The sequence below is a fragment of the Sebastes umbrosus genome, chromosome 12, assembly GCF_015220745.1.
Source record: "Sebastes umbrosus isolate fSebUmb1 chromosome 12, fSebUmb1.pri, whole genome shotgun sequence".
NCBI classification, from domain to species: domain Eukaryota; kingdom Metazoa; phylum Chordata; class Actinopteri; order Perciformes; family Sebastidae; genus Sebastes; species Sebastes umbrosus.
In genome coordinates, this window is record NC_051280.1 from 25,279,922 (window position 1) to 25,296,639 (window position 16,718).

The 16,718-nt window shown below is 41.6% G+C and overlaps 2 protein-coding genes across 2 annotated transcripts; one reads left to right on the plus strand and one right to left on the minus strand.

Annotated features, from left to right (window-relative positions):
• The first annotated feature begins 435 nt into the window (after positions 1-435).
• On the plus strand, positions 436-4,107 carry LOC119498022 (phospholipid phosphatase 6-like). The gene is made up of 2 exons (XM_037786488.1): positions 436-1,265; positions 2,794-4,107. The coding sequence occupies exons 1-2, from the start codon at positions 836-838 to the stop codon at positions 3,213-3,215; spliced, it is 852 nt and encodes a 283-aa protein (XP_037642416.1). The 5' UTR covers positions 436-835; the 3' UTR covers positions 3,216-4,107.
• A 3,828-nt stretch (positions 4,108-7,935) lies between these two features.
• Positions 7,936-10,350, minus strand: LOC119497884 (myocilin-like). The gene is made up of 3 exons (XM_037786308.1): positions 9,706-10,350; positions 9,161-9,265; positions 7,936-9,036 (listed from the first exon to the last, which is right to left on the minus strand). Exons 1-3 carry the CDS (start codon positions 10,187-10,189, stop codon positions 8,234-8,236), a joined length of 1,392 nt encoding a protein of 463 aa, XP_037642236.1. The 5' UTR covers positions 10,190-10,350; the 3' UTR covers positions 7,936-8,233.
• Positions 10,351-16,718: the final 6,368 nt, after the last annotated feature.

Below are 16,718 nucleotides of genomic sequence, written 5' to 3' on the forward strand. Positions count from 1 at the left end.
AAGTATCCTCCAACCCTTTAGGATGTGGTTTAAAGATCTCATACATCATTTGATGTTGGAGAAGATTCGCTATACTACGAGAGGGTGTGCTCAGAAATGTTATGCTATATGGAGACCCTTTTTTAGTCTATATAGAAAAAATGGATACAATTGATATTGAAGTTTTAAACTGCTGACCCCATATTACATATAATTCACAACTTACACTTAGTTTTTTTTATTATTATTATTATTTTTAATTTATTTATTTTTCTGGTTTTCTTTTGGTCCTTTCCTTACTTTTTTTAAATTCTTTTTTAATTTTAATTTTTTTAATTTATTTTTTTGTTTTGTTTGGTATATGTTTAATTTATGTTGCTATCGGATTTAATTCATATATATATATATATGTATCAATGTAATTGTTTATTAAATTAACTCTGCTTATTTAATGGTGCAGTAATATTATTATAGGGATGGGGGGGGATATAATTTGTTTATACAATTATTTATTGGATTATGTACAGAGTACCAATAAAAAGACTTTGAGCAACAACAAAAAAAACGCAGCTCTGCAAACACTTCTCCACGAGCATGTGCTCATGTATTGTTAAGCAATTTAATCATGAAAATTGACAACATTTATACAGACATTTGTTTGAGAAATTCAAAAAGAGAAACATTTAAAACTCCAGTTTAATTGCATGTTAATTGGAAGGATTCTGTATAGCCACGTGACCAGGAGTCCAGTTCTGTACTGGTCAGATTTGAACCCCTTGTATCCGGACTCCCCAGTAGTTTACTGCAGGATTAAAGTGTCAACTGGTCACAGGTGGTGGATATAGAGGGGAGGGTAATGATCACTGTGGACACTTTTCTCAAACGAAAAATGTCCTCACAGACGTCCAGACGGAATAGTTGCCGTGGAGTCTCGTGTGGAAACCGGGCATCATTATTATCATCCTCCTCCTCTGAGAGCCATGTCCGCCGCCGGAGCTCCAGCTGTTCTAACTTCTCCTCCGGAGCTCAACCGGAGCATTTCTCCGTCAGGCTGAGCCAGCCGATGTTCACCATAACGCTCCGGTTTCTGCTGGCGATAGACCTGTGGCTGTCCAAGCAGCTCGGAGTGTGCGCCTGTGAGGAGTCTCCGTGGGGAGGAATAAGACCCTTAGTGAGGCTGCTGGAGTTCTCCGGTCACTTCATCACCTGGCTCACCGGCACCGTGTACACTCTGCTCCGGGGAGCCAGTGAGGAGGAGCAGGAGATCATGCTCAATCTGGCTCTGGGTGAGAGAAAGTGTGTCGATTTGGTTTAGATTTTGGAATTTAGAATTTAGAATGTCTCAAGAAGGGTTCTATTGGTATAGAGGAGGGCTCATTTTTGCATTGCACCTGGTCATGTACAAAACTTAACATCTTTTGGCAGGACTTCTTCTTTACATTATGACAAGATTTATCTTCCCATTGGATCCTCAAATTTGCTTATTAGGGAATTTCACAGTCATTAGTACACCTTTAAAAAACTTTCCAAAAAAGTTTTTAGAAATAGCCCTATGTATCGCCAGGAAGTGTATAGCAATATGGAAGTCTGATTCCCATCTCCTCATATCTAGATGGCTTCTGGAAATTAACAGCTGCATTCCACTTGAAAAGATCACATATACCCTCAGAAAGGACTACAACACCTTTCTGAAGATTTGGCAACCCTATTTAACCTAATCTGAATAAGTCAGGACACTGCATCTCGTTATTTATGATTTCTTTATTTTTGTATTTAATGTCTTTTTTCTATATCCTTCTTAATTCAATTGATCGTTAACTAGCCTATACTCCTTTTGAGTATGGTTCTTTTTCAGTTTGTATGTGGGTGAGATAGGGAGGGAATTTGGAGCCATGTTTGTGTGACTTTGTGTTTTATATGTTTTGTATATTTGGTTATCTAAAAAAGTTTTGAAAATAAAATATTCCAAAAAAAAGAAGTGTTTCTATTGGTTTGGATTCCTACAAACCAATTATGAATTCATTTATGCTTTATTCAGCTCCTTAAAACTATCACCTCCATTAGCTCTGGGTAAACTCCATGCGTCATTACGCACATATGTGCCAACTCCAAAGTGAAGCTTTTGGTAGTCATAAGTGCTTTTGTTGAGTTGAATAATGTTGATGGCTATATTGAAATAGCACAAATAACAGGCACAAGCCGCATCAGTCCACCCAAGTGTCAAATAATGAGTTAGTATAGAGCTACAGTCTGTTTATGCATCAGCTCAGCCATGGAAAGTTTTCTCCTTTGAGCCTCTGCAGCTGACATCAGTGGCTACTGAGACGTGCACGTGACATGGTTGATGCTTTATTTGCATGTGTAGGTTATATATGTTCACTGACATCTTTGAGATGAAGTCAGTTATAGCTACCGTATTGTGCTGTGGGTGGGATACCAGATCTATTTTTGGCACATAATATAGCAGCCTATAGGATGCCACAGTGTTTTGGAAAACAGATATTATTGAGGTCAAAGGTCATTTTCATTTTATTATTTAATTTCATAGAGAATTTTAAGTCCAATTCAATTAGCATTTACATTTGTTTTACTACTCTTGTCCAAAGTCACATATACAGAGTTCTTCATTAACTTAAATATACTTAATTAGAGTTTGGTACCTGAGACAGTCATTATAAATGTTTATAAGTAGTAACTTGTGATATTAGTGGTTAAATAATGCAATTGCTGTGAGGGGAAATGAGGATGAGGAGAGTTTTCAGCCTGTACTTCAAACTGAAACCTTTGTTGCTTCGCTCTCTTTCTTCCTCTCAGCTCTGCTGTTGGACCTGCTGCTGGTCAGAGTTGTGAAGACTCTGGTCAAACGTCGTAGGCCTGCACAGAACCGCTCCGACATCCTCTCCGCCTTCTTCGTGGAGCGTTACTCCTTCCCCTCGGGCCACGCCACACGGGCGGCCATGTGTGCCCGGTTCCTCCTAGCCCGGCTGGCGGACACGACGTCCATGCGGGTCCTAGTGGTGGGTTGGGCCGCTCTGGCGAGCCTGTCCCGGCTGCTGCTCGCCAGACACTATGTGACAGATGTGGGCTTTGGCTTGGCTATGGGTTACTGCCAGTATAGTCTAGTGGAAAGGTTGTGGGTGAACTGGGACTGCCTGCAGGACCTGCTGCACATGCGGCTGACAGAGAGCCTCAACAGGGCTTATGATGGACTCTGGCTGGCCGATTGGAAACATTAGGTTCGGTGGAACTGTGTGTGTCAGCCTCATAGACTATATATAAAGATGGATGACACATCTGTGTGTGTGTCAAGTGAAGCCAAAATATTCCGGATACGAGAGCTGCCATCTTGAGATCTTGACGTCATTTGGAGCCATAGTCTGCTCAGTAGTGATCAGGTGGTAGCGATGCGTTATCGAGGTCACCCGCCCGAACCAATCGCGAGCCGAGCACGGCCGTAGCTTGTCAGCGAGAGAGACTCACAGCTGTCAATCATGACGTCTCACCCCCTTTTTATAGCACCAAATAACTAATTAAAACCAAACTTATCAGAAAAATGAACACTTGAACATACATCAGTGTAAGAACTACCGAAAATGACGGAAACCATCTTTGGGAAAAATTATTTGACGTGTACTTTGACTTTTAAGTTTGGCCCATGTCCTATCTGCTAACATGGAGGGGGCGGGGTCTATGACCTATACTGCAACCAGCCACCAGGGGGCGATCCAGATGTTCTGGCTTCACTTTTGGGGAGCTGTCATGTTGTCCATCTTTATATCCAGTCTATGGTCAGCCTGTATATGGGGAAAATGTGTAGCGTGAGTGTGTGCAATTCAGAAATCCCTTGCTGTTATCTTTATTATTTATTGGATTATATAAAAATTACTTTGTATACTTATATTTTGTTTATCTATATCCGTTTTTATGTGTATTTGTGTTTGAGTGGACATATTGAAATGGCTGGCTGGGTAGTCACTGACAGGTTAAAGCATATCACATTATTAAGATGCACATGCAGCTTGTTTGCACAGTGGTGTTGATGATGCATGGACTTAATCTTACAATGCGGAAACCAAAGCTGAATTTAATCAGAGCCTTTTTTTTTTATAAAAAGCCAATTAAAGTAAACTGCGTGCCATTTACAGACCATTCATTGTGTATGTTTGTGGCCGAGTATGAAAGTTTAATGTGAGAATGACGGTGGCACACTGCTTCCTGCTAAAGTGAGAGGTTCTCATCAGTATATGGTGGCACAATGGCGCATGACGGGTATGTGGTTTTGTATTGAGCTGAAACAATCCACAGTGGGTTCACTGTATTTGTGTGAACACTGGTGGGTGGAAGTCAACTCACACTCCGCCAAGTTTCCATCAGCTGCTGCAGAGTCTCCTGACTGTCATTATAATACATCTCCTCTTATTACAGTGTTGTTAAACTGTGCTGCCAACCACCATCTTCACAATCAGAATCAGTTTTATCGACCAGGTATGAGTACACATACCAGGAACTGACTCCTGTTATATTTTCTCTCATTGTACACACACAGAAAACAAGGACAAACATAAATATGTTACGTACCTACCAGTATAGGTGAAATAATATAGATATACATAAAAAGTATGTAAACAATACAACAAGGAACAACTGTTTCTGTAAATAGTAAACAACAAGTGAGTGCAAATACGCTGGAATAAATATTCAATGACTATGTAACAGGTTGCTCTATATACAGGTGAATATGTACAGTATATACATGTATACATGTCACAGTTTACAGTATATTCAGTAGGTTTATAGGCCTATTTGACAATGTGTACATGTTATGAAAAAAACCCCAATGTATATTTAAATGATAAAATATCAAATATACAGTGTCATTTAACTGATGTTCATCAGAATGACGGCCTGCGGGAAGAAACTGTTCTTGTGTCTGGTTGTTTTTTACGTACACTGCTCTGTAACGCCGACCAGAGGTGGAGAAGCTGGAGCAGGTTGTGTCCATGATGTGAGGGGTCTGCAGCGATGCTTGCTGCTCGTTTCCTGACTCTGAAGATGTATAAGTCCTGAATGGAGGGCAGGTTAGCACCAATGATTTTCTCTGCAGTCCTGACTGTCCGTTGTAATCTGTTCCTGTCCTGTTTGCTGGCCAGCACAAACCACATTCTGATGGACGTGCAGAGAACAGTCTTGCAGTGCAGAACTGGATCAGCAGCTCCTGAGGTAGGTTGAACTTCCTGAGCTCTTTAACATCTTTAACATGCTATTATAATTTCCAAACTACATACAAATATGTGGGGATTTTATCTGGTTTTGCTTTTAAACTTTGAAACCAGTTTAGGCAGGAGCATTATAGAAGTAGAACGTCACTGGAGCTGGTAGGTGTGTATGCTTGATGCAGATGCAAACTGTTGTCCACAGAGGGCAGTGGATAACAGGAATAGAGTTGCAAATGGCAACATGGGGGCCTGTAGCTATATGCTGCAGGTTCAGGAGTTTGAGTACTGTATATATTGGGTGTTAGGTGAGGACACAGACTGGACATGTGTCTCAGGTACAGGGGCACAAATTGCTCACAGTCTGCCACAATGCAGGTGAAGTGTTGGTTTGTATGGTCCAAAGAGGATCCTGCATTAGTACATTAAACAAGAAATACAAAACCAAATACAAACTTAGCAACTATCTTTCAGTAGTTAACAGAGGGTGAGATTTCACACATGTTGAAGAAAAACCTCCCATCAACAATAGGCCTAGGCCTACGGCGTCCCGCGTCATGTAGCAGTTGGTCGTCATGAAAGGACCTTATCGTGTTACCAATTGTATCCATAGGTTAGGTAAAAAATGATATTGATTTAAGCTGTGCCTTGTGTGATTCCCATCCTGAAACTATTGTCCATCTGTTCTGTAAATATACACATACTCATAAACTGTGGCAAGATATTTGTAGATTTATCTTGGAAAATATTATCTGTGACTTTGACCTACTGGAAAATGTTTGTTTTTTTATAGTTTTTTTAAGGTTCAACACAATATATGAGAGAGAATATTTTTCTAATTAATCTCATTATCATTGTCGCAAAGTTTTACAATCATAAATGCAAATTTGCGAGAGTTAAACCTCACTTTAATGTTTTCAAGAAAGAAATGGAACTATATATTAAGACAATATCTTCTGCAAACAAAACAAAAAGGCTAGCAAAACGGTGAGTTTTTGCTCCCATTTTAATGTTTTCACTTAAGTTACTATTATTTATTTATTTGTATTAACCCCTGGCATGTTTTCTTTTTATGTTTGTTTGTTTTCATTTATCCCTTTATTTTCTTTATATGTATTGTTTACCAATATGTTGATTTAATTGTTCTTTGAATTGTTTACACATTTGAAATAAAGTTTATTGAAAAAAAAAATTGTATGCATAGACAACTGGAAGTTCTGGTTAGCTAAAGTTTACTTTGATAACTTCCAGTCCGTAAGTACAGTACAAGTGGACTGTTCAGTTAGCTGTTACGCTATAGAAACTGTAATGTGGTGAATGTTGTATAGTTTGTGCTAAGTTAGCAACTTTTTTCCTTATTGTATGAAAGTTACTAGTTGGCCTATACTAAAAGCTCGCTAGCTCTGGTTGCACTGCAAGTGGGTGTTGTTGCCATGGTGATTAATTGGCTCCTTGATGATGCCCACTGAAGTTCATGACCTTCTGGAGGAGCACGTTTTGTTTAATGTCGCAGCCTGTGGATGAATCTGAATATGTAGGTAAGTAAATCTTCCACATAAATCAAGCTTTGTCATGTTTTGGTGAAAACATTTAGCATTAAAGGCCAGTGACAGTCTTGGTCACTTCATGTGAAGCCTCCAGTTCAGTAGCTCACATGTGTTTAGTTCTATATATCTTGTATTTAGCAGATATTGTTAGATACAAATGCTGTATTTGGTGCCCTCATGTAGCCAATTGAGACCATATTTCATAACAAACCTATTTTCTATGGAACCTTTCTCATAAAGTGATTTCAATAAAGCATACATTTCATACATATTTGACACATTTCATACATAGCCTATACTTGCATGCAATAGGACTACAGTCACAGAGTGATGCAAATATTAGGCTATGATTGTTGTAAAGCCAGTCTCATCAGTTGGCATATTTTCATTCATTTCATTTCATTTTAAAATTTATTTTTCGAACATGTAGAATACAAAAAAATAAAGAAAAAGAGAATGATCATGTCAACAAGTGGACAGCCAGAAAGAGGTAGTATTTACATACAATCAAAAGCATAAGAAAAAGAAATTGTCAAACACTTGATGCCTTGATTTGCATACTCGAAAATGAGTGAGAAGAAGTAAAAAACGTATTTAATCCCATCCCTTCTCCATAAGTCAATTATTAATTATTAACCAGCTTCCTTATTGAGCCATACATATACTCTAATTCATTTTTCCTAAAATGTTCTACTATAATTATTACCTTTTATCTCTGTCATACAGAAATATAAATGAATTACTGATATAATTATCCTTATCAAACTATAAATGTGTTATTAATCCAGAATACCAATTAATTACTTATAATATAACTTAATCACAATACCAAATCATTACTTACATATTTAACTTAATCATATTGACTATTTGTTATCTTTTCTTATATGGGCATTATTTTATATGAGTGTATTTTTTTAGGAATTACATGCATGTTTTTTAGGACTTGCATGTGCATATTTTATGAAACACTTAATTCATTCATCAGTTAAACTAAGTATAGTAAATGCATTACGTAAGATGATGAGCAAGGAGAAACAATGTTTGGAGAAATTTTGATATCTACCAAATAAACTTGTCCCTCCATACAATGCGCCTTGGTACACTGTATGGAGGCTTTGCATATGAGGCTGATGAAGCTTTGCATTTTTTCATTAGCCACTATAAATTGGCAAAGTATGACACAAACAAGCAAGTGCGTATTTTTGTTTTTTATTGAGAACTTAAATAACAGTCAACATTTATATACAGATAACAAAAATATTCAACAACTTTAAATCATGATTACTGTTTGTAATGAGATCATCACAAGGGCTCTAGCTACGTTAATCTGCTTTATGAATATATTTTTGTTGCCATAATAAATCTTATTTACAATAGTGATAGAAAAAAATAGATTTAAATGATTCAAAAACACACAGATTGTACAATGCAAATGATTATATGTTTGCTCTTGCAACAGCACAGTCCTGTAAACAGTAGTATGTATCGTCTTTAGCTGCTGCCTTGGCTGGCTCTGCCCAGTCTGATGTCATAGGTGACCATGTGGAAGTTGTCCCAAGCGTACAGCTTCCTCTGGCCGTGGTTGTAGTCCACCATGCTGTTGTAACGGTACTTGTTCTTGAAGGGCACGGCAATGGCCTGCCCCACGCCGGTGGCCGTGTCGAACACGTAGTTGATGGTGGTGTTGGGTGCAGTGTAGCTGGCCACCGTGTACAGGCGTCCACACACCATGAAAGCGTTAGCCACTGTGTTCTTCCTGATGTTGGTCTCCCAGCTCCTCTTCACCTCCAGGCTTTCGGGGTTCAGCTGGCAAATCACGATTGCGCCCTTCGCCTTGCTCGTGCTGTAGATTGCCCACAGGCCCTGTTCGTCCGCCGCCAGGTCGATGTCGGTGTAGCCGCCCCAGGAGTACGGGTGTTGGCCGTGGAAGCCGGCGTGAGGCAGCTCTCGGCGTGACGCCAGGCTCTCGGAGGACAGGTCGTAACGGATCAGGGTGCGACTCCGTTTGCGCTGGTAGTAAAGGGAGCCGCGGTACATGGTTGCCCCTGTGCTCTCCATGGGCTCCGGCAGGACCAGGACCTTCATGGGGAAGCCTTGGGATAATTGATCCATGTCTTCGTATGCAAAGAGCTGACGGACGTCTTTACCAACTGTGTCGATACGCCACACGGTCTTGTTAGTGTAATGAGGGCCCTGAGGCTCGGGATCCTGCAGCCACACTCCATACTTCCCTGTGATGCTGTCAGCCTTCTTGTGCAACACGGGATCACCCACTGATTGCAGCTCTCCACAGCCTGGAGGAAAAAAAGATATTTGTTATATATTCACAATGCTTTCTATGACATTAATTTGCACCAACACTCCATTACCAGGCCGATTTGAGCAGCTACATCGGCATCAGTAAAACCCAAACTTTACCTGTGAAGTTCTGATTTCCTTCAGGAATGAGGCGGGATGCTGGAACCTCCGTAACCTCAGCCTTCATCTCCTGGTATGCACCATTCCCAAGATCATATGCAGGGTCTGGGAAAGAAGGAGAAATATGTGTAAGAAGGCAAAATGAGTAGAACATGAGAAAAAAATAACAATTGATGTATATATTAGAAGTAATCTGCAGTTAAACAATTATCCCAACACACAGTCAACATCAAAGTCTAAGCCCTGCAGGGTCCCCCTATAACCCTGCCATTGCTCACATGCGAAAATGATCACACGCACATAAACAAGACACGCATGAGTGACATAGAAAGAAGAGTCTGCGTTGTAAATTCCAATCCCCTTACTCAACCTGGGACGGCTAACTGCAACCTGACCTGTTGCCCCGGGAGACTTTTCATAGCCACAGTCAACCACAAATACATTTATCAAAAAAACAAAAAAGCATCAACACAGAAAAGAACTTGTAATTGAAAGAGTTCCCATTCAAATTAGTGTGTTTTCCGTTTGCTCACTGATGTACGTACCACTGGCAGGTCTGTTTCCACGCTGTGTCCCCCCTGAGGTTTGCGTCTGCTCGCAGGGTATCTGCTTGAGGCTCTCTGCCTCTTGACTCAGCTCGGCCAGCCTCCTCTGCAGCTCCTGGACCTGCCCGTTCAGACGCTCCTTGTCCTGCTGCAGCTGGTTTCTCTCCCTCGTTACCTGGGAGTAAGCTTCCTGGAGACCCTCTTCGCCGTTAGCCCTCACCCCAGTCGCGGCGTCTCCATCCACTCCTGCTATCAGACGGCTGACCAAAGCCTCCAGCAGGGTGAGTCGGGACGAGACTCCGTCCATCTCTGGTTTCATGCCCCCCCCGGAGCAGCTGGACTCCTCCGGGCTGGCCACGGTGAAGGTGTAGTGGCAGCGCCCGGCGTGGTCGTTGGAGCGGCGGAGGGAGGCTCGGTCTTGGGCCTGGCTTCGGATGGGCAGAGTTAAACAGGACAGACAGAGGAGAGACACCTGGAGCCACATCCTGCAGGGTCAGACTGAGTAGGTGATCTTCTAGTTCGAGGAAATGTTTGCAGGTATGAAACTGTTCTTATCCTCCTCTTTTCAGTCTCCACTTGATTTGTATTTTTTCTTTCCTTCTTTAGCTGGTCTCTTCCCACCTGAGTATCCCTGGTCAATGCAGGTCAGTGTCTGAATCTCAGCTATGCTGAGAGTAGGATATTTATACAGTTAACTGTCAGAGAGTGGGAGGGGACGAGGAGTGTGACAGGGAGGGAAATAGCCAGGGGGGTGTGGAGTGTGTGTGCAAAGGTCCATGTGTGTCTTGTTTTTAGTGGTGTTGAGGTGAGGTGAGCTGAAAGCGACAAGCAATGTGAAAATCACACAGTATCAGTGGAAAAATACACAATCTGATGTTTGTTTTTTCCTGGAGAGAATTCTTTCACTGTGTCTCTGCAGGTTGTTTTGACTGGACAGCATCTCTCTATGTGTGTGCTGGCTGTCAGCTGCAGAGCTGTTTACTTCCTCCGTAACTGATTGTTTTACTATTAAACCACCATGTGATTAACCGCAAACTCACTTTATGACCTGGGCACTGAGTGAAATTTGGGCTCCAGGGCGATCGTGTAGGTGATTAGGGAATCTGAAGTCACCATTTGCCAACCAGGCACAACAGCAAGGCAACCTGGGAGCACACTGGTACTCATCTATCGTCTCTACGGGAGGAGGAGCTGGCAGTCTGGCTAGGAATGGAGACATAGTGTGGTTACTCTGTCGTTACTGTGTCCAAGCATAGACAGTATATAAGAAGTGGACGTAGTAGCATCCCCTGCTTTATGGTCTATTTGACATTAAATGGGTCCATAATTTACTAAATGAACATCATGCTGTATTGAAGAAGACTTGAAACTAGCGATTGAGACCATAAACTCATGTTTACAATGTTTACTGAGGTAATAAATCAAGTGAGAAGTAGGATCATTTTCTCATAGACTTCTATACAATCAGACTTCTTTTTGCAACCAGAGGAGTCGCCCCCTGCTGGCTATTAGAAAGAATGCAAGTTTAAGGCATTTCCACATTGGCTTCACTTTTCAGACCCAGAGGTAGCCCACTGTGTCCATGGCATGTAAACTACTTTCTGCTAACAATCCCAGAATGCAATGTGCCACAGAACATGAATGTCCGTACCAAATGTTCATGTCAATCCATTCAGCATTTCACTCAGGAACATAAATGTCAACCTCATGGTGGCACTACAGGGATCATCGTCTGGGAACCATGAATGTCTGGACAACATTTTGTGCCAATTCATTAAGTAGATGTTAAGATATTTCACTGTACAAATAAAAACTTTGACCTGCTGGTGGCTCTACAAGAACAGTCAGGTGCTCACCAAAGTCATTAGGATTCCTTCTCTGGACACCATGGGTATCTGTACCGCTTTTAATGACAATAGATGTAATGGTTGTTGAGACATTTCACTAAAAAAAACAACAAAAATGTCAACCTCATGGTGGCGCTACAGGAAAGAGTCAGTAGGCTTCATCTTCTGGCGATCATGAATGTCTGTATAACATTTAATAGCAACCCAGCCAGTAGTTGTTGAAATATTTCAGTCTGGACCAAAGTGGTGGACTGATTGTTCGACCGACAAACAGATGGAGCGACATCGCCACCCCCCTAGAGCCACGCCGCTAGCAAAACATGGCTTAAAAGGCTAAGCATAAAAGCCATGGATTTTTATTTGACTGGACACATTATAGTGGAAACTAAATCTTTTTTATAAGGAAAACCATCCCCTCAGGCTTTCTTCTCTCTTTACAGGAGGCATGTGGCCCACCTGTGACCAACTGTCTCCATGTGATACGTCTGGGACTTGGTCTGTGCTGGACAGAGAGGGCAAAAAGCAGAAACGTCACCGCTGGAGTCCAACACCAAGAGTATCCATTGTAAGTGTACAGAAAACATTAACTCTGGTCTTAATGAGCTGGTAGCAGTTCCTCTCCATTGTCCTTTTAATTAGTCTTTTTCCTTAATCAACATGCTGTGACTGCCTTCTCTGTGACAACATATTTCATATAAATACCAACCAGTTCACCCTGAAGTGCAGCTCGCAGCGCACATCTGTGTTTGGTTCCACAACATCAAACCGCTGCCTAGTTAACCTGTCCGTTTTATGGCCCAGGGAAAGTCACCAGTATTCGTCAGTGTTTTTACCACCGTGGTGTGTTTTTCCTTATGTAACATAATGACTTGGACAACCTGTGAAAAGAGAACAGCCTCTTCCCCAGGCGGTCTCTCTATATGCTGCAGTAGCTCTACTGGGAGCCAGGACTCAATGTTAGTCTGCTAAAGTGCTCAACATGCATAGCTTGAGCTAAGAATACACTAATGATGATGGTTCTTACAGTGTGTTATAGGGATCTTCTTTGAGCACAATGCTTTTCTTTGGTTTCTACAATACTGGGCCTCCTGTTGTAGCTACATTCATATCAGTACATATAAAAGTAAAGAGAAGTAGGAAAAAAAAAACATACAGTAATATAGTAGTAATATTCCTTTTCTTTCTTATCTCTCAAGTCTTGATTGTGACCCTTCAGCTCTATCTTGGGGCCCTTTTGTGGGTATTAAAGGGATAGTTTGGGTGTTTTGAAGTGGGGTTGATTGAGGTACTTATCCATAGTCAGTGTGTTATCTACAGTAGATGACGGTCAGCACGCCCCCAGTTTGGAGAAACAGACACGAGTGACAGCACGTAAGCAAATCGATGTACTGCTGTGGACGCGGCTGGCAGCAAAACATATTTTAGCCACCTAAAAGAAAGGCTCACTTAAATAAATCAATATCAGTTTAAGTGTACACTATATCTAGAATATTGTCATTGATTTGCCTTTCTTTGAGGCAGCCCTTTGCAGCGGGGAAATGAAGCCGTTGTATCTATCTATGCTCTTGCCAAAGCCACCAGACAGGGATTGCCGATCTACCGCTGCCTTGATTTGGTGAATCCAAACTAACTTTCTTTACTATCTTCTTTCTACCATGGCCACAGCGCATAACAATGCAATGCTCATGGGGGATCTCTTGTTGGGTCTCTAAACTATAGAGTACAGTCTAGACCTGCTCTATATAAAAAGGGTCTCGGGGTAACTTCTATTATGATTTGACGCTATATAAAAATAAATTGAATTGAATTGTATTAGGGGAATCGGGGGTTTTGGTGAGACATATGTGGGTTGTGTTGTTGAGTGTTCATGTATGTTATATGTTTGTGTTGCGTTCTTATGTGTGGACCCCAGGAAGAATATTTACTACCCCGGTAGCAACTAACAACCTAACAAATAAACCAAAGTCACACAACACTATAAACAACCTAACCGATCGAGGCAGCGGTAGACAAACAACTCCCGTGTTCTGCAAGGTAAAATGTTTTTTTAATGGGGTCTGGTTGCTTTGGCGAGAGCATAGCCTTTCTTTTAGGTGGCTAAAATACATTTTGCTGCTGCTCCACTCCACAGCAGTACATTGCTTCCGTGCGGTGACTCCTGTCTGCTTCTCCAAACTAGAGGCATGCCGACCATCATCTACTGTAGGTAATACACTGCCTATGGATAAGTACCTCATACAACCCCACTTCAAAGCACCCGAACTATCCCTTTAAAGACTGCAAAACAGATTCCTAACATAGTTCTCTCAGACGGCAACTACACTGTAGCATGCATGCAATTTCTCCGAAAAATAACGCATTTTCAGCTGTTAGAAAATAAAAATGATGAATAACAAATGAGAGACATAATCAGACGGAGAAATGAGTGAAAAAATAGCTGACATCATACAGTAGTTTAAAGTACAATCCCAGAATTCTTGGCAGTTCAGGATTTCCACTGTTTTATTCAGATGGAATTACATAATATTATGCAACAGGAAACGGGGAGGAGGGGGACATTGGCATCGCAGAACAAAAACAAAAGAGATGAGAGAAACAGTGTGATTGCAGAATCAGGACAGACGTGGAAAATGAGGAAATGTTGACCATCAGAGTCGATTTTCACAGCTGCCACTCCAGTCGGATCAGCGATTCAGAGGAAGTCAGACAGTGGATTTTTATAGAGCAGGAAAGTGGGCTTGGTGCTGTAGTTATTTAGATGACGTGCCAGTTCTCTCACACTGAGTCATTAAGACATTGACAACATAAGTTTCCATTGGCCGACGAATAACAAATTTTGAGTAACACCCTCGCAGAACAATCATTGGCCCGCCAGACGTGCATTTACAGGTGTGAGCTGTTGCATAACATGCGTTTACGTGGGTGCCAGTCGGGCTTGTTGTTGAAGCATTGAGCAATTGGCGCTCAGGGATTCAATACCCTTGACCACAACCTCCTTCCTCAATGTTAAGGTGACATTTTAACAACATGCCTCGGTGCTTCGACAGAGCTTGAGCCTGAACTTTAAGAGACACAATGGGAAAGAGAGCGAGAGAGTCTTTGCACGTGTTGTGATGGAAGCTCAAGTGAGTCATTGTGTTTGATTCATAGTGAGCAATTGATGGCGTAGAATGAAAAGGAGGGTTTATTGTGTTAACTGAGTGGGCCCACGGGAGGGAGGTGGGGGGGGGTCAGTGTGAAGTGTTTCTGAGAAAAGCATTAAGGATGGCGTGCTGTCTGCTGTGACTGTGAGGGTATAATCACAGTGGATCACACGCCTACACACACGAAACCTCAGCCTCACAGCGGCAACAGTGGCTGTTGTTTGGTTCCTCGGCAGCTCAATACAGGTGTTAGACCAGAGGTTCTCATTACTGGGACAGACATGACACCAGAGCGTCCTCTGTAAAAAAACACACACAGTCGCACATACAAAGAGATCAGATGTGACTGACATAACACAGCAGTGATGCAACCTATTTAACACGTGGTGTCTGCTGTAGGTCTTTCCAAAGAGTCCTCTGCCTCACAGGGAAGTGATGCGGTTCTTGAAGGTCTCATCACTTCATTAATGTCAATCATTGTGTGTGACGTAATGTGATCAGCCCTAAGCATTAATTGATGGGTTATTAGTCATGAATTTGAGTTCATGTATTGCCTTGTAAATTGTCCATATCTAACGTTCGTGTCCGTCTTTTGTGACATTGCGTCATCTAAATACACAGTGTAAAAATCATTGAGCTCCTGCTCATTATAATTCCAATAATATTTGTCAGAGTATCACCCTCCAGGTACATGTTTTCATAAGTATGGGTTTACGGGATTCCTCTGGGTCTAATACACACATTCAACAGTTTCAGTAAATTCCTCTTTTCAAAAACACAAACTGTCATTCCATCTGTGTGTGACTGGCCTGGTTAAAGGTGTGCGTTACGTAATGGGGGCCACTGTTTTTCCCCCGCTGATGACAGTTTAACCACTGTGGTGCAAGTCAGGCAAGGATTTAGCAACTCTGCCACCAAGCTAGCTCAAAAGAGGAAAATGAAGAAAAAAGTGTGTCCATTAAAATATTTCCCTTAAACAGTTGAGCCATGAATAGTTTGCATCCTTGCCCAACTCAAACACCGTCTGTTTTCATCTTTAAGCTCACATATTTCTCTTTAGCTCGTCTCAGTGGCCTTGTAATCTCATTTAAGAAAGGAAGAAAGGTTAAGGTCAAGTGAATTCCTTCGCTGTAAGTAGATTTATATCTAAAAGGCTGTATAAAATTCAGCAGCAGTGTGTGCAGGACTGTCTGTGACTTGTTGTTGGGCTCTGCTGGAGAGACCAAACAGCGACCTTGTTTGCACCAGCAGCTCATGTTGTGGTACTGCTCAGACCGGACACAGTAAAGGTCATGTAGTGGGTTACAGACATGGTGAGCAGACAGCACCGTCCTGTCCAAACACAGTGCTGCAATGGAGCATGGCTAACGGATGATTCAGGGCAGTGATGGAGTGGCGTATGGAGACCAACATACTCTCCCCGGTCTCCCTTTGACCTGACGCCAATAATTTGTTTTCCACCAGCACTCAACCATCTGTCTCAAAACACACATGCACACATGCACACATGCACCCCCACAAGCACAATGTCTTGTGTTTAATTTAGTGGATGTTAATTTTGAACCTTTATTCATCCTCCTGATGAAACCTACAGAATACTGTACATATGTAATACTGTTGGATCTACTGTACTGTGTGCATGGGCCACAGTAGACAAATCATACAAACACCTCATGGAAAGAACTTTAAAGCTGAAGTAGGCAAGATTGGGGCAAAAATGATTAAAAAAAATTATTTTTATAAAACGGTTGCTATATCGTGACAGTAGAACATGAAACAGGTAACCTGAAAAAAATCATGTGCCTCTGTGTTTGAGGAAAACAACCAGTCAGAGCTGATCTGAGATCTGCTCTCTATGAGAGCCGGCTGTCAATCACTCGTGAACTCCGACCAAATGGTCAAACTAGGCAGCGCTGATCAAATATGAATCACTATTATGTTACGTTAATGCCTATTTCTCTCCTCAAATGTTTTCAGAATCACCTTATAGTGCACGGTTTAGCTGTAAAATGAGAACGTTTGT

Bases quoted from the DNA above. Each gene is read 5' to 3' on its own strand.
- LOC119498022 (XM_037786488.1), top strand. From the start codon at position 836: ATGATCACTGTGGACACTTTTCTCAAACGAAAAATGTCCTCACAGACG. The intron at 1,266-2,793 runs GTGAGAGAAAGT...TCTTCCTCTCAG, and splicing joins CATGCTCAATCTGGCTCTGG to CTCTGCTGTTGGACCTGCTG.
- LOC119497884 (XM_037786308.1), bottom strand. From the start codon at position 10,189: ATGTGGCTCCAGGTGTCTCTCCTCTGTCTGTCCTGTTTAACTCTGCCC. The intron at 9,266-9,705 runs GTACGTACATCA...CTTCTTTCCCAG, and splicing joins TGGAAACAGACCTGCCAGTG to ACCCTGCATATGATCTTGGG. The intron at 9,037-9,160 runs GTAAAGTTTGGG...TTTTTCCTCCAG, and splicing joins AGGAAATCAGAACTTCACAG to GCTGTGGAGAGCTGCAATCA.